Source organism: Mycteria americana, chromosome 1, assembly GCF_035582795.1.
Source record: "Mycteria americana isolate JAX WOST 10 ecotype Jacksonville Zoo and Gardens chromosome 1, USCA_MyAme_1.0, whole genome shotgun sequence".
Classification (NCBI taxonomy): Eukaryota; Metazoa; Chordata; class Aves; order Ciconiiformes; family Ciconiidae; genus Mycteria; species Mycteria americana.
This window is the reverse complement of record NC_134365.1, coordinates 150,496,219-150,521,216: the sequence shown is the minus strand read 5'-3', so window position 1 is coordinate 150,521,216 and position 24,998 is coordinate 150,496,219. Positions and strand designations below refer to the sequence as shown.

At 43.0% G+C, this 24,998-nt stretch overlaps 1 protein-coding gene across 1 annotated transcript; it reads left to right on the top strand.

The window, feature by feature from the left end:
* The first annotated feature begins 6,283 nt into the window (after positions 1 to 6,283).
* Positions 6,284 to 24,848, top strand: CHST10 (carbohydrate sulfotransferase 10). The gene is made up of 6 exons (XM_075524208.1): positions 6,284 to 6,672; positions 11,953 to 12,087; positions 14,890 to 14,987; positions 17,662 to 17,896; positions 20,553 to 20,658; positions 22,522 to 24,848. Exons 2-6 carry the CDS (start codon positions 11,976 to 11,978, stop codon positions 23,057 to 23,059), a joined length of 1,089 nt encoding a protein of 362 aa, XP_075380323.1. The 5' UTR covers positions 6,284 to 6,672; positions 11,953 to 11,975; the 3' UTR covers positions 23,060 to 24,848.
* Positions 24,849 to 24,998: the final 150 nt, after the last annotated feature.

Below are 24,998 nucleotides of genomic sequence, written 5' to 3'. Positions count from 1 at the left end.
TTCTTCGAAACAATTCAATTTCTCCCTCTTAGCTCTTCTTCCTATCCCTATTTCTGTCTACATGTTGACTGAGGAAGTTCCTTGTCCTGTTTTTTCCTTTCAATATTTTAGCATGTGAACATGCACAGTCAGTTCAAGCACGCACAGTAACATCATTAACAGCTCACATTTGGGAAGGCAGCAGAACAATCCCCTGAAAACACAAGAAATTTCCACCTTGTCTTTCTCATTTTCTTTTTAAATAAAGAATCAAGGAAACTATGGACTAGGCTCCAGATTCTGTAAAAAAAATAGGCTCTTAATTTCCATTTAAAACAGTCAGACATAAAGAGCTCCAAAATTACTCTTGGTTGAGGACCATGCACTCGGAGGACCACGCACTGAGGTAAGGCAGAGGGGCTGCACCATGCAGGAGGACATGGGCCCTGGGGAGCGACTCCCCGTGGCTGGAGCACAGACTGCCTTTGCACTGCTTTGGCCAGGAGGATGTGCCAAGAGCTGTGAAGTGAAGTCCCAACTCTCACAGACTTGCCTTCCTGAGTTGGGATTGTAGAGTGATGCCTGTCATTTTAGGATAACCCTTCTAGACTTACATCCCCTAGAATTTCTGGCATGAACATTTCTTTCTTGCCTTCACAAGAGTGGTACTGTTCCTAGTTAATTATTGGGCTACCGGGATATGGGAAACAAATGTTCAAATTCCTCCTGATAGATAACACATCTGCCACCTCCCAAGAGCCAGCCCCAACCAGCAAGTTATAAATTATTTGAAGAACTCAATGTTCTTGTGAAAGCTGTTCCACTTAATGTAAAAAACTCTGATCCTACACACATTCATTAGCAAATGGGACTCAGGTTCTCTGCCTCCCTCCACCTCTCTTTTTCTCTTCTCACACTCCCAAGTCACCCCTCAATCCTTCTTCAGGTGTTTCTGCTTGCTCCAAACTTGGTCAGATAATCAAGCAGAAAACAATAGCTCTCCCGAGCCTTGCTACAGCAGCACTACTGGTACCAGATCGGCCAGGAATTGTGTATTCTGCTTAGCACGCTGCCCTTATACATTTCTTTAACATTTGCGAGTGTGATCTCAAACACTGGCAAGGTGCAAGTATTGGCTCAGAGTAGCACAGCTGCGTCCACCCAATACTCCCTTTTGAGAAACAACAACAACAAAAATCTTAAAAACCTGCCTCACTTCTTTATCTGTGCCCAGAGCAGCTCTGGTGCTCTGCGTCTGTGCATTGACAATCTTGCAACTCCTGGCGAGGCGAGGCGAGGCACGGCACGGCACGGCACGGCCGGGGCACGTGCAGCTTGCCCTCATTGGAGCCTAAGTCACAGATGCAATGGTGAGTGCTGCACCCGCAGCGTCACAGCAACTTGGTCACCTGGAAATAGCCTGGAACTAATTTGTCCCTTGGTGGATGCAGCAGCTGAATTTAAGACTCGGCTTCTTGCCAGTTTGACTCTGCCGGCCACAGAGAGAAATGAAAGCTGGTAAATCCAGCTGTCTGATTCAGGCCTTGGGGAAAGGGGAGGGTTAAAAGAGGGTAGGAGGTTACTTTGAAGTAAAGTAACTCGTTTTGAATACTAATTAATTCAGTCAATAGTCTTAATTTCTATACTTTGGAAAATACCCATAACTGGGACTTAAAACTCAATTGTTATTTCTGATTTTTATTTAAAGAATTGACTTATCTTGCTACATTGACATGATAATTTGCTTGTTGGCTGCACTCATTTTATAACCTATGTAATTAATTTTCAATTATTGGGTTCAATTTTAATTGACATTGATTTGATAATTAAATGTAGTTCTTAGCTACTCTAGCCCAGTCCTGGCAACACGTTCGGATCATTGCTGTTAATAAACCCCACAGAGCTGTCTTCCCTTTCAAACTACCAGCTCAGACTAAGTGTCTTAAGAATATGAGGTAAACTAGATGCTTCAGCTAATAACCTACTTACCTCAGTCTAAACTTTTTGTCTCCCACTCAGAAGGCAATCAAATGGTGTAATGATATACAAAGATGTAACAATTTCCAAGGCCCTTATCATGAGATAAAACTTGCTTCTACCCTGCAATAAAAAGTGGACTTAATCTTCAAATGAAAACAAGTCTCATTTGCTGCTTATGGATCTGATCTTGCTCCTACTACAGCCAGTCTGATTTTGCTGCAGATATCAGCCCTAAGCCACCCCCCAACCCCTCCACACACCTCAGTCTTCCCTATACACCAGCTATTTTAGACATGCACCTTATAGGTCACTCCTTGCTCAAGTTATTTTCTCTTAAAAATAATCCAGGAATTAATACTACTTTATTATATTAGATATAACACTTCATAGGAATTAATATTTACACCATACTAGTAAATCCTACATCTGTTTGAGGCTGTACACCCCTGTTGGTATTGCTGTATTCCTGTCTGATTTTTGTGATTGCTGCAGCGTCTCTTAATGACTGTAGAGGCCCCAAGGTATTCTATATGTTCTATCTTATATCAACCAGATCCACATTTAAACTAGTTTACTCAAGTTCCAGAAAGAGACAGAATCTGGTGATGAAGATCACACCCTGATAAATGTATTACGTGCTAGAGGTGCCATGTCTGACCAGTTGCAAAGCAAGGTACTTGTACCCAAGAGATCTCCTTTGGTGATCAGTCATGGCCTCGGAAATGCAGCCATGAAGCAGATTTCACTAATAATGGCACTGCCCTAGTAAAAGCATGTGGTCCTGCTGATTTAAATGAGATTTATTCTTCCTGAGTACTTGATGCTGGACAGGTGACTTGTCTTAAGGTCAGCTCTTATGGAGGCAAAGCACGACTAAAAGGGCTACCAAGACTAATCCTAGTCATTGGCATTGGATTAAAACCTGAAATAACAACAAAGAGCAAAAAATAAACATAGAATAAGTTTAACAACATGGGCAAGCATATGCTTCTGCTGAATTGAATGAGCTTGGAAGGTCAAGGAAAATGAGGGTGCCTTCAGTGTGATTAAGCTGGATGTGTTCAAATGCAAACTGCAGTATGGATGATTACTTATCTTGTCCAAGACAGGGGCTCATTTGAACATTCCGGCTAATGCTATTTAGAATTAACTCATACAGAGGGCAGTCAAGACAGCCTGCCACTGACAGATAATAATTTCTTTAAATGCTTGAATGTGCTCTTGCAGCTCAGGTGTCTGGTGTCACACCTGGTCCTCCTGACCGGCCAAGCTGCAAATGTTAATCTTTTGCAAGTAAGACTCTCCTGGAAGAAACATCAAACCTGGAATAAACATATACTAGAGTTATTAGGACATAAAAACCTGTTTTAATGGCATAAACATTGAACATGTTATTAAGATGAAATTTTCCAGTTTAGGCCCATGTCCTTAGAGAAAAACGGGTGCATACTTCCATTGGTTTCAGCAGCACACCTCTGAGGAAGCCGCAGTCTCTCTAGAATGTCCATGAGAGACGAGGGTGACTTTTTGCCAGCACAATTGTCCTTTATATTGCTCTGGCACTGTAAAAGTTCTCTAGTATTAAAAAGAACCCAGACTCAAACATTGATTTTGCTGCCTATTTAAAGCTCTAAACCCCACTACAGTTTAGCATTATTACTAGCAAGAATCCTGTTGGCCTGAACTAGCAACTGTATAATCCAACTGTACAGTTGCCTATGCAACACATTCTTCAACTTCATCAGACACTTTCAGGCCCAATTACTGACAACAAAGCTTATTAACTGTGCTTAGTTTGGAAAATTGGTTCCTTTTATACTGGATTAATTATTATACATGTCAGTAACAACATACTTGAAAGGTTAAAATACTTGGGCTGAGCCTGATAATCTGGCAGGAATTGGTTCCACAGCTGGAGACCGCTTATTAATAAATCTGTGCGTGGCTGCAATTGTAGTCGTCACTCTGAAGCCTGAAGAAAGAAGCAACTTGCTAGCCTGGGCAAGACTCAAACTGGTGACAGCCACAGATTTCCAGTGTGCTTTGCCAACAAGGTAACTACCACTGTCATCGTTTCTGCTTCACAGGTAGAGGAAGGGAGGCACAAGGATGCGGTGTCCCGAGGTGCTGGTACAAACACAGAGTCAGGCAGAGAACTTGGGTTTCTGATTGCTGGTTTTTGGCCACTGGTTCACAGTGAGATCTACATTTCTGCTGCTGCACTGGTGGCTAGCAGCTGTCAGCGTAGCACTGAAGGCACCGTTGTTAATGCGTTTGCATTAGCCTGTTCTGCTCCATAGGCTGGCCACAGCGTTCGCACCGACAGTGTCCTTGGGCTTCCTTGGGCTTCCTTGGTCAGGCTCCAGCATCACACGCCGCGGTAGTCAAGTCTGGAAAGGCATGGATCAGAGGGACTAAATCCTCCTCTAACAGGGAGGAGTGCTGCCTCTTGGTCATTCAGTGAGGCATCTCATGTTGCACACGGAGTCCTACTACCTGCAACTCAGGACTGGAAACCATGCAAATTACATGTGCATGTGTGTCAGTGAGTCTCAGACTCAGGCTCCATACAGTGAGGCAGACTATGAAATGAGAGGCTGGGAAGTACACAAGGTGAGTATTTAAGTTAAGGTTGCCTGTTCTAACCTATGTTTCTTCTTCCTTGTTCTCGAAGAGGCACTAGTTTAAACTTGCTTGTATCAGTTTTGATTTGGACTCTAATAAATTTACAACATATTTTTTAGCTGTGAAAGCATTTTAAACTCTACTTCCATTGGATTATTTTCATTAATTGGTAACCAAACGCATAAAGACAGACAGAAACTCCTACTACAATTCTGTCTCTTCTGAATTTGTCGTGTCTTGAACTGTTGGCCCTGATCCTGCAGCAAGCTTTCCTGTGCTCCTTACAGACTTTATATTAGGGTTTAGGGCATGACTTTATTAGGGTTCAAGTCTTCCGTGGCAAATCAGCTTCAAGGGGCTGGGTGTTATTTAGGTATTTACTTATTCACACAATCCCATAATTGGCAATTTTGTCTTATGATCTCCACACAAGACCTCATAGGAAAACCAGGGTGAAGTGCTGTGTAGCACAAACTGCAACAGTCTACTGCAGAGGGGGCCAACCCTGCGTAGCGTGGACATCAGACCACCTGGCCTGGGATTCAGGGATCATTGCCCAAAGCCTAAAAATCCACTTAGATTTCTCAGTCATGTTTTCTTCCTTGTGTGGATTTTGGGACTCCTACCTCTCCCATCACCGTGCTCAAAATTATCCTGTTTGTGTGGGTCTTTCCAAGGACAGAACGTACTTGGGAAGAAGATGCAGAGATGGAAGAAGAGATGAAGGCTGAGGCTTCTCATGCCTGTATGACTAGTTTGGACTGATCAACAAGACTGCCTGTAGGATGCTGTTTGTTCTGATTCTTCGCCTGAAAGATGGGATTTCCCTGTGCCCCCCACTCAATTTACCAGTTCCCAGCAGGCAAATCAATGCTGGTGGCCAGACACAAGAGGACATACTACAGGACAGTTTTGGTGCTGGGTCAGGCAACGGGAGCACATCTTTTGGGGTCAGGTGATAAAGCCCGTCCTTTGCATTCCGTATCACCTGATTTCATACTGGAAGATGTGTCCCCAGTGCCTCAGTGTTCGACGAGCTTTGAAACGGGGTGGCTTCGCTCCGCTGTTGCCCCTTCCTCCAGGCACCATCCAGAGGGCTCTGCTCCGCCATTTGAGCTGCATTTCTGCAGAGTTTAGGAACCGCCACCTCAGCACTGTAACACGTCCCTACAGCTACACACTGCGATACGTCCCCAAAAGGAGTTGCTGAAATAGCTGTTAAATAAAAATAGACCCAGCACCAGCACCTGGTTTTGATGGGATTTGTGGCTACTGGAGTCCAGCAGGTGCACAAAAGTCGCATTTTCAGCCTTCTTTTTTTGAAATACGAGCGTTAGGGACCTATTAAAGATATTTTTAACAGTAAAAGAAACACACGTATATACGTGCATATACGTGAGCCCAGCTGAGCGCTGGCTGTGGGCCTCGCCAAAAAAGCACCAGCCACCCTGCGAAAACTGGAAGCCGCGGGGGGCCGCGGCCAGGAGGCCGGGGCCGGGGCCGGGGCCGGGGCCGGGGCCGGGGCCGGGGCCTGCGGCGGGGCCGGGCGACGAGGCAAGGGCTGAAGCCGACCAGAAGCAGCGCCGCCCTCCTCGCCGGGGGTCGCGCCCGGCCCGCGGGCTGAGGCGCCCCGCTCCCGCCGGGGCGGGGCGAGGCGGGGCGAGGCGGGGACCGCAGCCCGCTCTCCGTCCCTCCCTTCCTCCCTCCCGCCTCCGGGCGGCCGGCGCGGCGCTGCGTCTCCTCGGAGCGGAGCCGAGCCGTCCCCGCGGCGGCCTTCACCTTCCTCTCCTTCCCGGCGGCGGGGCTGGGGGCGCGGCCAAGGCCGAGGCCTGCCCGCGGCGAGAGGAAATGGAGGAGGCGGCGGCGGCGGCGGCGGCAGGGCCGGGTGGCGGCAGCAGGGGCTGAGCGGGGGCGGGGAGGCGCCGCCGTTGCCGCCGCCGCCCGCAGCCGGGCGGAGGGGAATGCAGCAAGCAGCAGCCGGGGCCGCCTGAGCGGGCCGGCCGCGCCGCTGAGTGAGGCAGGCCCCCCGGCAGGAGCGGCGCCCCGCTGCGGGGGCCCGAGGCTGCGGGGAGCGGCGCTGGAGGGCCGGTAAGCCGGGGAGGGGGCGCTGCGAGGGAGGCCCGGCACCCCGGGGCGGGGCCGGGCCGGGGCTGCGGGGGAGGCCTGGCGGCCGGCAGCGCCGGGGGGAGGCTCCTGCGGCCGGGCGGGCGGGGATGCCACCGGGCGCTGCGGGCGTCTGTTGTTTCTACCTGCCGGGGGTGAGGGGAAGCCCGCCCTGCTTCCTTCTCGGGAACGGGAAAAGTTTACGCCTGTTTAGCCCGGGTCCGTGCGCCCGGAGCCCGGCTTGTGGGCCGTGGGTGAGCTTTGCCTCGGCTCATCCCGTGCCGGTCAGATCGCGGCCGTGTCCCGTCTTCCCGGCGGGGACCCCTCTGTCTTTATCCCCCTCCTTGGGCAGCGAATGGAGCCCCCGGGAAGCCCCGATGCTGGGGAAAGAGCTGCCGTTCCCAGCTGTGAAGAGCGTGGGGTGCCCTGTGGAGTTGGCCCTGCTGTCTGTCAAACGGGGCACGGCTGTGCGGGGAGGGGAGGCAGGGTCCCGTTCCCGGCCTGGGGGCCGTGGAGCTGGCGCCCGCTGAGCCGGCCCCGGCTGAGGTGCAGGGGATGCTGCTCCGGTAGTTGGTTTTCTTCCTGCTGACAGGTGAATTGTGCGTGCTCAGGGAGGACTCTGCTCTCCAGCGGTAGCAGAGACGATAGGCCTGTTGATGCCGTCGGGGTGGAGGACAGCCTTAAGAAAGAACCAGCTTTCAGAAATACCTGCTATAATGTACATTATAACATTTGGCAGCAGCACACAACTTAGCAAAGGAGTGTGTGATAGATTTTATCAATTTTTTTTTTTAAAGTGTAATAAATTGTCCAGATCTCTTAACTTTAAGATAACACAAAGGAGGCCTTGATGAAAATGGATGAGGTATCCTAGCAAGCTGTTGTTTGGCCTTCATTACCAGTTCCATTTCAAATTACATCATTAGTCATGTGCTGATGGGCAAGCAGTTGGTAGCTTGAGACTACTGGCGTGCCGCTGTCATTCACGATGCGTGCAGGGACTATCCTGCCAAGGAGCCCCTATCCAAGCAGCATAAGCTGCAGAGCAGGGGCCGTGCACTGAGTTTTAATGTTGTTTAAATCTTCTACGCTTTGTCCTGTCATTCACATGAAGAACAGCAGTCTTCCCCAAAGTACGAGTGGTTTTTCCAGGTAACGTTACTCGCAGGCCATGGGTCAAGCCTGCCACGCTTTGTGTCCTGATCTTTGGTTCATGTTTGTGTGTGTGTTTGTGATCCCATTTTTGCTCATGCAAAACTGGCATCTGGCTGATCTGACGGTTATGTGACCGTTTGTCTTTGGGGTAAGTAGCCCAGGGAGGGAAGGACAGGGGAATGGATGGAGAGAGGGGGTTGTGGGATCTTGGGCTCCTAAAAAGTGTAGAATTGCAATAAGAGCGAGGAGGAGCAATTTGAAAAATCCCTGCGTTGTGATTGTGAGAAAACAGACTAAACCTTCAGCAGCTTGCTTGTTTTTTCTGCTTGTAAAGAAAAAATGTTCTAGGCAAGAAGAAGTAAAAGACACATTTGGAAGCTGAAGGAAACTACTAAAGAGAAAAAACAGAAGCTAGTACACGTATTCACTAGAAAATAAGTAACAGGAGAGGCAACAGAAATGCAGCAAGAGGGGAGATGTAACAGAAAGCACAACTACCCTATGTGAAAATGATAAAAATATTAAAGAAGCTAGAGAAAGGGAAGCAACATAAATGCATTATTTTAAAAACGTTACTGGTCATTGCATTTAAGTGAGCATAATGGTTGAATTACTCCTATATATAATTTTGAACAGTCCTCTTTCTTGAGATAGGTAACGAGCTGCTGATAGAGATGCAGTTTTGTTTAGGATGCTAGAAGTGAGTAAGAGTGCCAGCCATTGTAATTATGTTATAAACCCTCTGACAAGACTCTTACATCGATGAGTATGGTTGCAGATTTGCTGTGCGCATAAAAAAAAGGAGTAGACAAAACTGCTTAATGTTTTCCTCTCAGCTTCAACGTATTGAAGGGATTCATAGTGGTTGTTGTTAGGGATGTGTGCAATTCTGTCCCCTTTCTGGTCTCAGAGTCCGGTCCTTGAGGTAAGTAGTGTACTGCTCGTAGGTGTCTTTGGCTGAAATGTTCCCCTATCCCTAGAGCACAGGATCTGGCAGCAGGGTCCTGTGTGCGCCAACTGCTTTTCAGGTCAGAGCACATGGAAACTGCTTTCCCCATGTCATTTAACACAACTTCTTAGAAATCCAATACATAAATTACATAAGCGGATATAGATCAATAATCCTCACTGAATGGTGTGCATCCATCACCATTATAAAAGCAGGCAGACTAGCAGGGATGCTACGAATGTTGGAGGCCATTTCTGTCATTCTTTATGTAGAACAAATGTACTGGGTTAGACAGAAGGATCTGGTCCAGACCATTCATCATGTCTCTGAAAAGCCCACAGCTGATGGTTAGCAAGAGGTTTTCCTCCTGCAGAATGTTCTCTGCAAGCTTCTGTTGGTCTGCTACCTTGAAGACAGGTTAAATTGTATTTTGAATGTTGAATGGTTCTCATGGTTTTAGCAGAGGTACCCAAAAAGGAAAAATATCGTTGCTACGTTTTGTGTCCTGACATCTATTTTGCATTTTTCTCATTTGTGAGAGTTTGGAAATTTTTCCAAATTATTGTGATGTCTGAAAGCAAAGGTGATAAATTTCAGTGCTTTAAATGGGAGATGGTAGGTGTTGTGGCAGACTGAAAAATGAGGCCCTTTGAGACCTGGTGGTTTTCAGCATGACTCTTAGGGCAAGTTTTGCAGTAGTGCAATGGTAGGATGAGAATAACTTTTGAACTACTTAGCTGGAAAGAGGTCAGTGCTCTAGAATTCACACCGTATTATTTGCCCTTCCTGGCCAACAGTTTTCAATGTTGAAGAATAATGTGTCTTGGACATTACATGCTCAGTTGGCAGCTAGGGAATTACAGCAGAAAATGGGAGATGACAAACATCATCCTTATGGAGGTCACAGCACCTGTCATTGTCTGAAAGACAGTTGATGCATCTTTTTACCTAAATGCAGTGTTTTTAGGAGAAGTACTTAAAAGTGAAATCATAAAAGAAGGGGAAAAAGGACTTCTCAGAAGCCAAACTGAAAAATACTGCACTGAGAAAATAAAAATAGGCCTGAACACTACCATCCTAGCTAAAAATTATGAATTCTGTTTTTTTAATTGGAGATACTCTGTTCTTTTCCTCCTCTCGCCCATTTCACATACGTCCTTAGGGTCCCAAATCTGTTTTGAGCTGCTTGTCTGCCTGCACAGGCATTTGACATACCCTGAAGATGTTTCATTTCTGTCAGCTACAGTGAGAGCCCTTCCTGGAAACATTTGCATTGCTGGAAGGCAAAAGCTAGTTGGAAAAGCGATCAGCACCTGTAGCAGTAGTACTGATGTCGGAGGTGGACATGCTGAAACAATGTCAAAACCAGGCTCACTTCTGTTATTGAAGCTTTGTGGGAGCGACAAAGGTGGAATACTGGTATATGACTGCAACACTTAATACAAAATTTGCTTAGAAGTATTAACTAGGATGTTTTTAGCATCTTAGCTGGGAATGAGGGCATATGTCTCATTCCCTGGCAATTCACTCAAGTGGCTGTATTGGAAAGTGTGATCACAAACCATGCAGACGTGACTCTCATTGAAGTTGCATGTGGCTACTTTAGGACTGAGTTTGATCCTATTGCTAATTATGTGGGGGTTTTGGGTTTTTTTTGTTGTTGTTCTTCCTGAGGCTACAAGCACAAACCTCACAGGATTGTTGAGAGGATCTCATTGTATGAGATTTTTGTGTTAAGTCCTCTTTAAGTGTTCTGAAGTTATGTTATATGTATCCTCAAAAGGAAACATTCACTTATGTTTGAACTTTCCAGCACCTGAGTTCAGGCCCTCAGGCGTCTTATCTCGCCAGCAGCAACTGAGACAATGGCACTTTATTTTTGCAAGATAAATATTCAAGCCTGAGGAGTCTCAGGTTTTGGTAGGTAGGCAGTGATGTTTGCTGTTAGGTTTTTGCTGTTTTTTTTTAAAGTTACGGAAGCTTAAATTTTGCAGTGGGGTTTTCACAGATACTCGGTGTCAGCCCCAGTGCTTCCCTGGGTGCATTGCCCATCAGAAGCTGGAAATTCAGCGAAAGATGTAGCTTAAAATTACACATTTCCTTTAATGGCTGGGAACTTAAATCTATTTTGTAATTGTTTTCCTTATATTGCATCTTAACTTTTAACCATAAAAAATAATTTGTTAGGATTACACTTTCTAAAATCAAGCTAAGAAGTGCTCGGAGCACTCCAGCAAACTCGCAAACTGCGAGGTTGGGCAGACGCCATGTGTTTGTAATACTGGGCAGTATCCTCATCCTCACTCTGCTTGGATTCAGCCACTACCTGTGGTTTCTTTGCACATTAAATCTGCGGTCTCAATTGTTTGGGTAACCCTTCCTGCAGTCCTGGGGAAGTCCTGTCTTTAAGGCTTACCTGCAGGGATGCAGCTACAGGTAGTAGGCACTGCTGCAAGGAAACCTTTTTTACTATTTATGTGGGTAGTGCTTAGCATGATGGAAATAAAAAAATCTTCTAGAACCTATGGTTGATACTTTGCTGGCAATAAAAGTGACTAGATAAAAAGTGACATTAATATATTAAAGTATTTTGTCAGGTTAAGCTTAGTGTTCCGGCTCGGTAGCTTCCAGCCTGTAGTTCATGTAGGCTAGGCAGGGGAGGAGTCCGTGTTACATGTCATGAGCTGACTTGGGATAACTAAGAATACTGGTAATGCTGATGTGAAGCTTGGTTGATCTGCTGACTAGCTACCACCGAGCGGGGAGCTTTCTTCATTCTCCCTTCCTTTCCTACAATAAGCCATCTTGCAAAGATAAATCGAAAAATAAACCACAGTTTAAAAAAATTGGGGGTTTTGCTGGTCCGTCTCCCTGAGCAGTCAGACAGACAGTGCAATTGCCGGCACAAGGAGGGGACTGGGAATGTGTACGTGAGGGTGAAGGAGTGAAGCCTCCCTTTGGTAGCAGCTGGCAGTTACATTGCCTCAGCCTTAACATTGGTTAAAAAAAACAGCCAAAAGGACAAAAAGTAAGAAGTGAAATCTACTGCTGTGTTTTATGACACACATATGTATTAGAGTTTTGTCATTTTGGTTATGGAACATATTTGTCTAAACTGGAACAAAAATAATTAATGTGTCAATCTTTAATCTTTCAAACAGGAAGCAACAACTTTATATGGCTCATGTCTGACAACATGCACCACCAGTGGCTGCTGCTAGCTGCATGCTTTTGGGTGATATTCATGTTCATGGTTGCTAGCAAGTTTATCACATTGACTTTTAAAGACCCAGATGGTAAGTTCAACTTTAATGTTGGATGTGAAACAGAAAATTGAATAGTGCTTCACACAAATACTCTTTCTGTGCAAAGTAGTTCTCAGCATGTTATCACTTTTTCAGTAGGATTGAGAAGAGAACAACTAAATTTCTAGAAGTGACAGTGCTGATACTCAGTTTCTGCTTTTCTTGGTAGAAGTCTGCAAAACTAATGTCATGTCTTTTTTTGATGGTCAAGAACAGGGGATCATGTTTGGCAGTACTCTCTTGTGAGGCCTGCTTTTTCAAATAGACTCAGTTTCAGTATCTTGATCTAGTGCAAAACAATGGAGCACAATTACCTGCTTAAAGACAAAGGAATTCACAAGGCATTACAGAGTTTGTTTCACATGATACTAGTTTCTGTCTGCTTGTGACTGCTTGTCCTGTGGCTGCAGTATTATGTAAAACTTGTGGAAAGTTTGATTTCATTTGCAATGCACTTAGCCTAGCCACCTCTGCCCTGCTTCTTGCATTCAGTTTTATCTTCTGCTATTTGATTTACAAACAGCTTATAGGCTTTTGCTTAGCTTAAGTAGCCCAGATGGTAATAAGCTGATGAGGAATTTAAGCCATTTGATGACACCACATAGTGTGTTACAGTTTTCTGTCTGCTGAGGAGCTACTGTTACAAAGCCATCCTACAGAGAGTTTAGGTTGAAGTTGATGACATGACTTACAGTGCTAAGAGATCTGTAATTCTGCATCTTCCTAAGATATACAAAAAATGTGTGACTTTTGAAGCACTGACATCACTAGTGCCATTTGTATTAATGACTTGATAGTGGATAAATATATTGGGTGTACCTTTTTAAATAGCATACTTCTGTGTGGAGATTTATTCAGCAAGTCTTACAGATGAGAACTGTAGGCTAACTTAGCTTTCCTTGGTCCCAGCTGTTTTTGAGCCCTACTACATCTGCACATAAGCTGATCTTATGTTAGGTAGTTAAATCTTCCAGTATTTCATTCTATGCCAACTCTTGTTTCCCAGCTCAGGTATTCTTTGAGTGGTTCTTTCCACCAGAATTTGTCAGGAGGATTAAAATGTAGTTTAGAAAAAAAATTACTAAAGTACACCCTTTGCATTTACTTGCTTTTTATTATCTTGGCTTTCCAATTTTCCTTTTTTTTCCTTTTTTTTTGTCTATGCTGAATCTTCCTTCTACTTTGAATAGTCCTCTGAGCAGAAGGTTGTGTAATTTCTTAAGCTCCAGTCTTGCAAAGGCATGACTGTGGTTAAATGTATGTATGTGTTGGAGATACCAGTGTTTGTACTGGGACTAATGAAGCGAAGTAATTTGAATATACCAACAGAGTTTTGGAGAAAGTCCCAACAGGATGGCCAGTCCTGGAGGAGCTCTTCTAGACTTAATAAAATATGATTTGTTCAGAAATTTTCCTTATTTGGATGTGTCTACTTAGCAGCTAGAACAAAACCAGCAGATACTCAATGAACCAATGTTCTTTTGTTTAAGTCTTTTATTGATGTCTTTGGTGCATGAGCAATAGGAACTTCTTAATGAGAAGGGGTAAGTTTCTGTCCATCATCTCTAGTAGCATCTGCAGGCGTGCTTTTACCCGGTGATAAGGAAGGATAGTTTAACTGCTCTTGCACTGGGCCAGATTACCTTGGTTTTACAAAAGGATATTGTGAAGTAAGTCTGTGCACAGCAATATTTACTGTAGCTGATTGCTTGGATGCTTACATTGTTTTCAGTTTTAACTTGCTTTTCCATGCATGCCCTTTGTTAAAATCCAGCATAGGCAGAGCAGAGTACTCCCTTAAGAAAAGGATATGGCAGTACACACATTTTCTCGACCATAAAACAGTAAGCCACTGTGGATGCAGATGAGGAAAGATTATTTGTAGAAGAAACTATATGAAGGGAAAAGTAGTCCAATGTGGATGGAAATAAATTTTCGGGGAGAAATCATGTTCTTTTTGTTTTGTGGTTAGGGAAAGCTGCTTCAAAGTATTTTTGATCTTTCCACACCATGTAAAGTAAAGATACAGCCTTGTGTTATTTTTCCATTTTCCTGTAGCATACAAATTGCAAAAGATGCAAGGGGTTCTTCCCTTACATACTTTAATTTGGTCTCAAACTATTAGCTGCCCTAAAATCATTAAAAAAGAACACAAGTATCAGCTGAGTTTGTTCCTTTGTTGTGACAGTCTCTAGGGAAGGCCATCGGTCCAGTAATAAAGGAAGAGGGAATCTTGTATTTATTGCTGGTTAGAGGTGTTTACTTAGAGAACCAAAAAAAAAAAAAAAAGGTGTCCTTAATGACACTTTTCTTCTGGTAATGTCTGAGAGTTTACAACAGAAGAAACCTATCTACTAATATGAGGGGAGGGAGAAACCTGATAGATTAAGCTTTTTATTTGGACATGCTTTGGGAAGTTTATTGAAAAATAAAAATCTCATACCGGCAAGTCCATATAGTTATACTCAATTGTCTACCAGTTGTGATATTTGGATTTATGATTTCTATGTCTCTTTGCACAGTTTGTTTAAAAAAGACCAAAATAAAAGATAATGGACATGTTTCTTTGATAAAACTCAACTGAAGTTGCATCTGAAATTCTCATATAGTACATCCTTTAAAATATTCATAGTCTGTCTCATGTCTTGTCTAGTACCTTCCCATTTGGAAACAAATCCAAATGTTTTGTAAGCTTAATACAGAAAGTGATGTTCAGTTGTGTTAGTTGTAAAGCTGAAATAGTTGCCTTCTCCCCCACCTTCTGTAATGCTCTTATCTCTCTCCCTTCTTTAGGCTATGGTGCCAAGCAAGAGCCATTGATACTGACAGCTGTGACAAAAGTGGAGGAGGTACATGTGCCAGAGGAAAAACATTGGCCTGAAGAATTCCAGGTGCATACTATTGAGAAAAGGGTTACATGTATTAAAAGAGTGGGAGAAAATAAGATATTAAGGAAGGCCTTCCTGTTGTTAAAAGGAATCGCTAGTCAGGAATTATTTATTCAGACTGTTCTATTTAGATAAAGCCAACAGAATTAATTTTAGCTTCACAAAGCTAGTTTGTTACGGTAACCTGCTGTCTTGTTTCATCTGAATGATTCAACTTAATGTGCTTCCATTTCTAGGAGAAAATCATTACAGTACTCCTTTATCAAGTCAGGACAGTCATTTTTGCTAGCCTTTTATTATAATGGCCCAGTTTTGGATTACTTGTATTCTGCCTTGGCAAAGCTATCAGGTTCGTGGTTCCTGAGGGCAAGCCTGTGTCTTGTCTATTCTCTTAGTTCTCTGCCCAGTCTCTCTGATTCTTTTTATCAGTCTCCATTTCTTTTTCATGTTTTGTGCTCTTTGTGCTTCACATCTCAGTGTTTTTCTGAAGTAGAACATGAACAGTATTCAATACCAGTTGATCCTTTAGATGCATAGTTCTGTGCTTTCAGCAATAAAGCAGAAAAAATGTGGTACCTGCTAATTTACAGGGAAACTGAAAATCCCTAATGCAAATGTGAATTTGAGACTAGTTGCACAGTGGGTTAAGGCCAATTTTTTTTTCCATTAGTTACATAAGTCACCTTATGTTTAGAGTATTTTTGTGAAGCAGCATGGAAAGTAGGTTTCTGTATAAACATGACACTTTTTGTTTTCATGTGTAAAAAATCTGAAATTTAAGTTATCCTCAAAATACTTGGGAGAAACACTTTGTTCAGCGGAAGGCTGGCAGATCTATGTAGTGAGTTTTAATATCTTCCTTTACTTGTATGGAAAAGGATAATAAGGTTTCTGCATCTAAAACTATTCCCTTTTGACTTCCCAACAGCATGAAACGCAGAACAATAATATTAATCCTGGTTGTATGCAAAAGGAATTGTTTTGACAGATAAGCAATCTGTCAGGCTGTTCAGATTACATTCTGACCAGTGGATATTGGAGAAGAGTAACAAACAGAAAAAGCAGAATGAGATTTTTTTTTTTCTTATGGAGGATTGGGACAAAAAGTGAAATCATTCCTTTTTCATGTGTAGGTTGGACACTGGCTAAAATCATTGAATCATAGAATGGTTTGGGTTGGAAGGTACCTTGGAAGATCATCTAGTGCAACCCCCCTGCCATGGGCAGGGACATATTTCACTAGACCAGGTTGCTCAAAGCCCCATCCAACTTGACCTTGAATACTTCCAGGGGTGGGGCATCCACAGCTTCTCTGGGCAACCTGGTCGAGTGTCTCACCACCCTCATTGTAAAGAATTTCTTCCTAATATCTAATCTAAACCTACCCTCTTCTAGTTTAAAAACATTAGCCCTTGTCCTGTCACTACAGGCCCTGGTAAAGTCTTTCTCTGTCTGGCTTATAAGACTCTGTAAGCATTGAAAGGCTGCAGTAAGGTCTCCCCAGAGCCTTCTCTTCTCCAGGCTGAACAACCCCAACTCTCTCAACCTTTCTTCATAGGAGAGGTGTTCCAGCCCTGTGATAATTTTTGTGGCCCTCCTCTGGACCCACTCCAACAGGTCCATGTCCTTCCTGTGCTGAGGACCCCAGGGCTGGATGCGGTACTCCAGGTGGGGTCTCACCAGAGCGGAGCAGAGGGGCAGAATCGCTTCCCTCGACCTGCTGGCCATGCTTTTTTTATGCAGCCCAGGGTTTGCTCGGCTTTCTGGGCTGTGAGCGCACATTGCCGGCACATATCTGATTTTTCATTCATCAGTATCCCCAAGTCCTTCTCTGCAGGGCTGCTGTCAATCAGTACATCCCCTAGTCTGTATTGATATTGGGGATTGCCAACTGTGTAAATCAATTAGTGGAAGGGGGAAGATTTGTCAGTAGAAATTTAAAATTTCCCATTACCTGTTAATCAGACAAGCTCCTTTTTCCTCTCTTCCCTACTAATCGTGAGGCAGAGATGGTCATGGTTCCTGTCTTAGTCTCAGAAAAATGAGACGTATCAAACAGTTCATCCATTTTTGGGGAGAGGAATCCTGCCAACTTCTCACATTTGCCACAGTAAGCGCTGATGCTCATTGTGTGAATTTTTGTCCACTTAATTTTATTGCAGCTTGGATAAATGGAAACACTGAATGCCTACAGCTGCTAGAAAACAACACAGAACTTTTATCCTGAATTCTTCTTTCCCAGCCAGATGGGTCAGCATCCCTAAGCCCCATCTTCTCAGAGATTAAAGCTTAATTTCTGTTGAAATTCCTGTCCCAACCCTCAGAAGCTTTCTTACTTGCTGTTGAAGCTTTGTGGGAGTTCCAATATTTGGTCAAGGCATGTTATATCCACACAGATAAGACCCTGCCTCTCTGCAGCGGACTTAAATTGTTGTATGGAAAAGCTCTTACTACTGTCTACTGCTACATAATGACTTAAGAGTTGAACCAATGTGTACAGCAGCAGCACAGGAAGGAAACTGTGTGCTGCTCCTTTAGTTAATACATAGCAATCTTTTAATTGTGAATCTGGGAGTCATTAGGATGCACAGTTTGGGTTTTTTTATACCTTAGAACTTGATCTGAAAACTAAATTCTTGTACTTCTGTTTTTTCTTTCCCCTCTGCATTTCATAAAGCCAACTGGAAAAGGTTTTTCTGGAAATCTGATCCGCCAACCTCTCGTTCATATGGAAAGACTTGAGCTTCTCAGGAATGTCTGCAGAGACACTGCATTGAGAAATCTCTCTCACACTGCAGTTTCCAAATTCGTCTTGGACCGAATATTTGTGTGTGACAAGCACAAGATCCTGTTTTGTCAGACGCCAAAAGTGGGCAACACTCAGTGGAAAAAAGTCTTGATCGTTTTGAATGGTATCTACTCTGCTATGGGTGTGTGGGTTTCTTTGAGGAGGAGGAAAGAACAGAATTGGTCCAACTGGGACAACACAAAAATGGATTCTTTCTGCTTTTCTGTACACTGATACTTAATTTCAGTCTTTCATTCTTCACAGTTGCTTCTAGTCCTTTCAAAACATCTCTTTTAAAGAAAATACACCTGTTCTTTCTGTGAAAATAAATATTCTGATTACTTGGCTCAAAAGTGATTTGAGTCATGAAAGAGTACCCATATGCACGCGGTAGGTAGATTTGTTATCTTTGAAGGGGTGGCGCTAATTTATAGAATTTGAAACAAGTAAATTACAAGGTATCACAATTCCCTAAGAAACAATAATAGAAAATTTCTAACTTGAGGCCACTGACTTTCAACAAGGGTCTTTTAGCCATGAAGAAAGCTAGTTAAAACTCAGCAGCTGCCATTGGTCTGTACTGCTGAAATCTTGTGTGTGTGCTATCAGTGAGCCACCATAGGAGTTATGAAGATTCTGAGGTACTTAAGGCCATGGTCTGGTCAACAAAGGTATGTCATAAAAGACTGTAAAAGAAGGAGTAAAGGGACTAGTGTGTTTGAATGACGATCTACAAGGTGAACACTGCCTGTCTATATGTAGCCTACCATCCTCTTCTAGTAGCCTGGTATGCCAATAAAAATAACTCATTTCCTCAGAGTTTTCTGTTGTACCACTACCTGCACACATAAGCTTAACTTGATCGTATTTAGCATAACACACCTTTGTTTGGCATGAGACCCTCTTGCCTGTATGGGCACCAGGGCTGTGAATTTGCTGCATATAGTCAGGTCAGTTGAAGCCCTTCTGTGGTTTTGCAGGTGGCGTAGCCTACCAAGATGTGGGCAAAACCTGAACATTGTAAACCCAGCTTTCTTGTTAGAAGCGCCCTGCGAACAACCAGCTCTGTACTTGTGTTTTTATGTTTTCTTTATGTAAGCTAGTTTGCACGCTGGAAGGAAAGTCACAAATTGGCAAAGGAGCTGTGTCCCTCAGCAAAACTTTTGTAGCAAGGAGTATGTCTTTAAAAACTTGAATATTAATTTCAACTTTGGTATATGGATGGGAGCTGAAAATCCAGGAAAAATATGCATGTACGTAGGTATGGGTATGTGTCTTAAATACCTATGAAAGCTGCACTCGAAGAAAGTACTAAATATGAAACTATACGAGTGCATTACAAGTACCTGCTCTTATCAGAATTTCACAGAGATAACATGCAAAGAATAGCTCAGGACAGGCAGGGATGTATTGGCTGCGTTGAGTGGAGGATGACTCCTGTCTTACCAGCAGGGAAACTTTCACCTTGAGCTTTCTAGTTCTGGCATGTTGGATAACGATAGAAAATTGTTGCTGTATGAACACTGGTCTCTTCTGCCTTGAGCTGCCAGCGTACTAGTATCTGCTGCTGAAGATCACCGCTGCAGCTGACCTAACTTTCTCCTCTTTGGGTAGTTTCAGCAGGCAGGACTGATACTTGAGGGGGAATACTTTACGTCCAAATACCTAAGTGGTATTTGGAGGTTCAGGATGGAGAAATGCAGCTGTGGCACTGTGGGGGAGCTAACTCTGCTACTGCTTGTACTGAATCTCTGCTCTGGATGAATGCAAGGTTTCAGTTTCTGAGGCTGTCTAATCTGACATCTGTTGCCCACATGTAATTCACCTAGAGTACCCAAGAATATAAGTAGAAAACTGAAATTAATAAAATAAAACCGCCACCACCTAAAAAAAAAAAGTTAGAAAACTGAGAAGCTGAGTGGTGTGAATTATTCACTGCAGTTGTGGCACAGAGAAGGCCATAAAGGCTTTCACCTAAAGAGCTTGTTTTGTAGCACCCTGGTCTTGTTGGGAGGTTGGTACTCTGAAGTGATGCTGTTGTGCGAAGGCTTACTCCTGAAGTCCAAGGGGCCCACGTGAGATATTTCTCAAGGTCATAAAAACTTCCAGCATCAGGATCTTAAAATAAATGCATCAGAATTTAGTGACATTATTTTTCTTGTCAGCTTATGTGCTTGCAAAAATGAATATCTGGAAGCTTTTTATTGTTAATTTTAGCGCTTTTTAATCTGTGTAGTATTGTATGATTGGAATTTTTGTTCCAGCACAGCATAGTCATTAAAATAACTTCATGGATCCTGACAGCAAAGTGCTTTTGTGTTGAAGCAGTTCCAAAAGCAGCCCACAGCATTTACTTTTTGTTGGTGGTAGAAACTCAGCCAAAAAGCTGGTTCCTTCTTTGGAGTTAATCCTCAGTCTTCCTCCATTTGTATGTGTGGGCAGAGGGAAAGAGAATGGGGACACTGAGGTGACGAGTTACAGGCTTAGACATAATTGCTGATGAAATTTGCGTAATGTGCTTTTCTGAGAGTTTTGAGGCCATTTGATCTTGGACCTTGATGTCACATACCCTAAAGAATTTTAACAGTTTTCAGCTTCGCAGTCAGAATCTCTCATCATTTAACAGTTTTAAACATAGTAACTGTAAATGCTAAAAATACAGAAAAGAGAAAGATAACCCAAAAAGCTGTCAGCCAAATGCACACATGCTTGCTTGTGCTCGCTTCCCCCCCCCGCCCTCCTTCAAAGATTCACTTGCTCTCTCTTTTTGATTTGTCTAGGAGCATTTTCTTCCATAGAAGAGATCCCAGAAAATATTGTACATGATCATGAGAAGAATGGCCTTCCACGCTTGTCCTCCTTCAGCGACTCTGAAATTAAAAAACGGTAAGAGGTGGCTTCCCAGGGGTGTGGGAGGGTTTTGGTGTTATGGACAATCAAGTGCAGTTGAAGTCTACATCTGGAATTGAGGACAACAGGTTTTCTGTTCCAGCGCTTGTACTATGGCACTATTCTGCTATCCTCACAGATGTTGCTGTGACTACCTTCCTCCTGGCTTTGAACGAGAACACCAGTGTAATTGGTGATATAGTTAGGTGAGCCAACCAACTCTCTCTGGATATAGACTTTCTGTAGTTCTGTGCATACCTGGTTGTTACATAGTTGACCTTCAGAAGAGAAGGTCTAGTTGGAAGGTCAACCCCGATGCCTTGTATAGTAAATCTTACTGCCTACATGTAAGATTGTCATTGCAGGCGGATTTACTTATTGGGATTGAACTGGGTAAGTTTAAAACGTTAGTGCTCCTTAGGCTGAGAGTATTGTCCATTCAGCTGAACCACTTTGTCTTCCTGTTTGGGTGCTTCTGGTTCTTCTCAGAGCAGAAAAAATACTTCACTGCAGTAGAGCCTTCTAAATTACTTTGGCTAGAGTTTTGACTGTGTCTGCTCTCATCTTTATTAGAGCCTATGCCATATATAATCCCTGTAAGGGGTGGCAGCATGGAGAGAACAGGACATAAGATGACAGCGGACACTTGTAAGCTTGTGCTTGCATGGTTTTTGTGTGTATTAAGCCATTCTGAGGAGTCGGCCCCTTCAGCCATCAGTAGAGCTCAGTCCAAGGTTTGTTGCATTCGGCAGTGCAAGTGCTTGTGGAAATGGGGTCACTTAATTGTGTTGATAGTGTGCAAGTGAAAATACTCTGTCACCATGAGAACGTGGGTCCGTTCTCCCTCACTGTGAACAGCCCTGCATAGAAAGTAACTCTTCACCTGGGGGATAAGCCATAGCTAGGGTATTTGAGGTTGAATGCCATTATGATTTGGGTTGTTGCAGTCAGCCTACCACAGAAGTTGTGCTGGAGATGCATAACATGGGTTTGGTTGGGAATTCTGAAATAAATTATCAGAGACTTTAGGTGTAGAGAGAGGGATGGTGTGGATCTGTTGATCTAGTTTGCTGACCTCTAGCCTTGCCTGGTTAGGAGTAAGTCAGGAGAACCTGAAGGCTGATCCAAGTGCCTGTTGAGGCCGGAAACAGTCCATCTACTTGTTTCAGTGGGGGTTGGGGTCTAAATCTCCTTTCTCAGCTATTTACTGAAATAAACTTTGTTTTCAATTTACTCCTCCTACAGATAATCTCTGACTTCAGAATATTACAGTTCAGTGGTATCACAACAAAATGTGAAATTCTGTTGAAAACTGGTCTCATGAAAATAATGTTCTCGGCCATTATTGAAAGCATGACAAAACATCAACTAAACTACCAGTTTTGTTTTTTTTTACTTAAGCAGTGATTTGTCTAACTACCTGCCAGTGAAAAATGCAGCCCTCTATACGTTTAGCTGCACCAAGCCACTTTTTCCATGGCTTTCTGTATTTTGCTTCTTGAGCTTGATTACATGGCATTAAAAATATCTTTGACTTGGAGCTTTCAGCATCTTTTCAGCATCTTTTGTCTCCTGTTTATATGGATTGAGATAAACTAAGCTCCTCCAGTTTGAATAAAATGTGAAAACTAGGATGAACTATTTCCGCTTTGTACTGTATACAAAAACTGTAGTAAAAAACCCAGAAATTGTATTTCTAGTCCTATTGATTATAATATTGATAGGCTATGCAAGTGGTGTAAGATTCATATTGCTGTGTCTGTGGTCGGAGTTCATGTACATTTTGTAAGTCTTTGCTAAACACACTTGAAACACTTTGCTAAACACTTCCCTTAATTTTTTTTTCCTTCTTCTGTTTAGACTGAATTTATACTTCAAGTTTTTTATTGTTAGAGATCCATTTGAAAGACTTATTTCTGCATTTAAAGACAAGTTTGTGCACAATCCTCGATTCGAACCTTGGTACCGGCATGAAATTGCTCCTGGCATCATTCGTAAATATAGAAAGAATCGCACAGAGACCAAAGGGCTGCAGTTTGAGGATTTTGTGCGCTATCTGGGTGACCCTAACCACCGATGGCTGGATGTTCAGTTTGGTGACCACATCATTCATTGGGTAACGTATGTGGAACTTTGTGCGCCCTGTGAAATCACGTATAGTGTGATTGGACACCATGAAACCCTGGAGGACGATGCTCCGTATATCTTGAAAGCAGCTGGCATAGACCATCTGGTATCATACCCCACGATTCCACCAGGCATAACAGTGTACAACAAAACAAAAGTAGAACGGTATTTTTCGGGAATTAGCAAGAGAGACATAAGACGCCTCTATGCACGGTTTGAAGGCGATTTTAAACTCTTTGGTTATCGGGAGCCAGATTTCTTGCTTAACTGACACTTAGGATAAGCTCTGAAGAAGTGTCTCATGGATTAAGCTAAACCTGCGTGAATACCAGCTGCAGCACTGACAGAGCTGAGAATGACCATTTGTTTTCTAGCTTTTTGATGTTGCTCCATTTTTCAGTGAAATATTTGTCATATGAACAAGTAGGGGCTTACAGTTGTTGTTTACTGACCATGTTTTCAATATGTGACGTTGCAATCTGTTAGGAATGAAGTCTCTGATATCTGAAATACAGAATTCCACTTCTCCCCTCTTCCCTCCAGGAAAAAAGAGGGAGAATGAATGGGCTATGATCTTTCCCTCCCTCTCCCAGACAGAATGCCATTTTTTAAATGTTGCGAAGTGTTTATAAAGATGGCAATTTCACCGTAGGTTAACTGACATGTGGGTGAACTTGATGATTCACGCTCATGAGAGAGGCATGTAGTATCCCATGAGCTTTGAAAATGAGAGGCCAGTACAGGACTGAAAATTGATTAAATCCTTGACGAGTAAAATCATCTACGTTCTGTCATGTGGCTGCTATAATAACAGTAATGCTGATCTAATCCCATTTTTGTTTGTCACAAAATGAACCTAATTAGACAGAAGCTTTAGAGGTGTTAAAAAAGAGACTGGTTCCAGAGCCCAGTTGTCTTTGTATTTTTGTCAAGTGTTTACTGTACTTACTACTGGTCTGTTGAACCTCCTAATTCTACTTTTTATTTTCAAAATACTATTTAACTCCTGGCTATGTAAGTTATCTGAGAACACCAGATGCAAATGGAGCATAGAAGAAATATGAAACTGAAGGAAATTTTAAGGAAAATTAATTTAAAATAAAGTATTAATTGTATTTGTGGGAGCACATATAGAAGTCATGAGATGCTCTCTCAATATCACACAATTTAACTTGTTTTGTCTTCTAACAGTTAAGATTGATAAAGAAGCCACGAAAGTGGGATGTCATATAGAAGAGCTGCTAGAGTTACTTGGATTTAAGATCTACCTTTTTCTTATATCCAGCTTTGCTCAATGTTCAGTACCTCAGAGAACAGAAAATTTACCCCCCCTCTGAAAATTCACCTCCCTACTGCTAAAGGAGATGGGATGAATCCCTGATTTTTCCCGTGATTCACTGCCATGGTGTCTCAACTCAAAAATGTCCAACATTTGTGTTCAATGGGGTGAGTTGGCAACCTGCCAGGAGTTTGAATGTCACTTAAATTTGTGTACCAGTTTTATGCGTTAAAAAAAAGAAAAACAGAACAGAACGGATGCAGCCGTTGTATTTGCCTGTGCTTGCATTGTGTCTCATAAAGAGCAGTCTCTTGTTTGAGTTCACCAGCAATAAAAATCAGTGCGCTGCCATCTCATCCCGCAGGCCATGGGAGAGAGAGACCACGTATCTGAAATACAGGAATTGCCCTGTCACAGTGAGCATGTGAACTGTATTTTTTAAATATTAGTCCTAAAATATTAATTTTCAGATCAGCATAATGTTGCTAGCTAGAAATGCTAATGATGGCCAGTGCTATGGAATCTGCTCTTAAATCCAGCCACAGTATGTTTTTGATAGCTTCCTGTATCAACACAAGGAAGCATCTTGCACTTGTGAAAAAGGAAAGCTGTGCCAAGCTGACATGTGCTGCTACCCACAAAAAGGAAGCCCTGTTGTAGCTGGAAATGATTTCAGAAAGATCTCAACAGACTGAAATAAGGGAGAATCATTAACTGGGCATCATTAGCAAGAGAATAGTCCAGGGTGGCAAAGCTGGAAGGTGGGATTTTTTTCAGATTTTTTTTTTTTTTTTAAAAACAACAATTACAGTGCCCTAACTTGTTAGTTCTTAACCAATGATAAAAAGATGTTAACAGCTCCACGTTTTTCTGTGGTTTTCTTAATATGGGAACTTAGCAAAATGTACTGTTAAATGCATTTTGGAGCTAA

Coding starts and splice junctions, on each gene's coding strand:
- CHST10 (XM_075524208.1), top strand. CDS start 11,976: ATGTCTGACAACATGCACCACCAGTGGCTGCTGCTAGCTGCATGCTTT. Junction 14,988..17,661: donor ATTGGCCTGAAGAATTCCAG/GTGCATACTATT, acceptor CATTTCATAAAG/CCAACTGGAAAAGGTTTTTC. Junction 17,897..20,552: donor AGTCTTGATCGTTTTGAATG/GTATCTACTCTG, acceptor TGATTTGTCTAG/GAGCATTTTCTTCCATAGAA.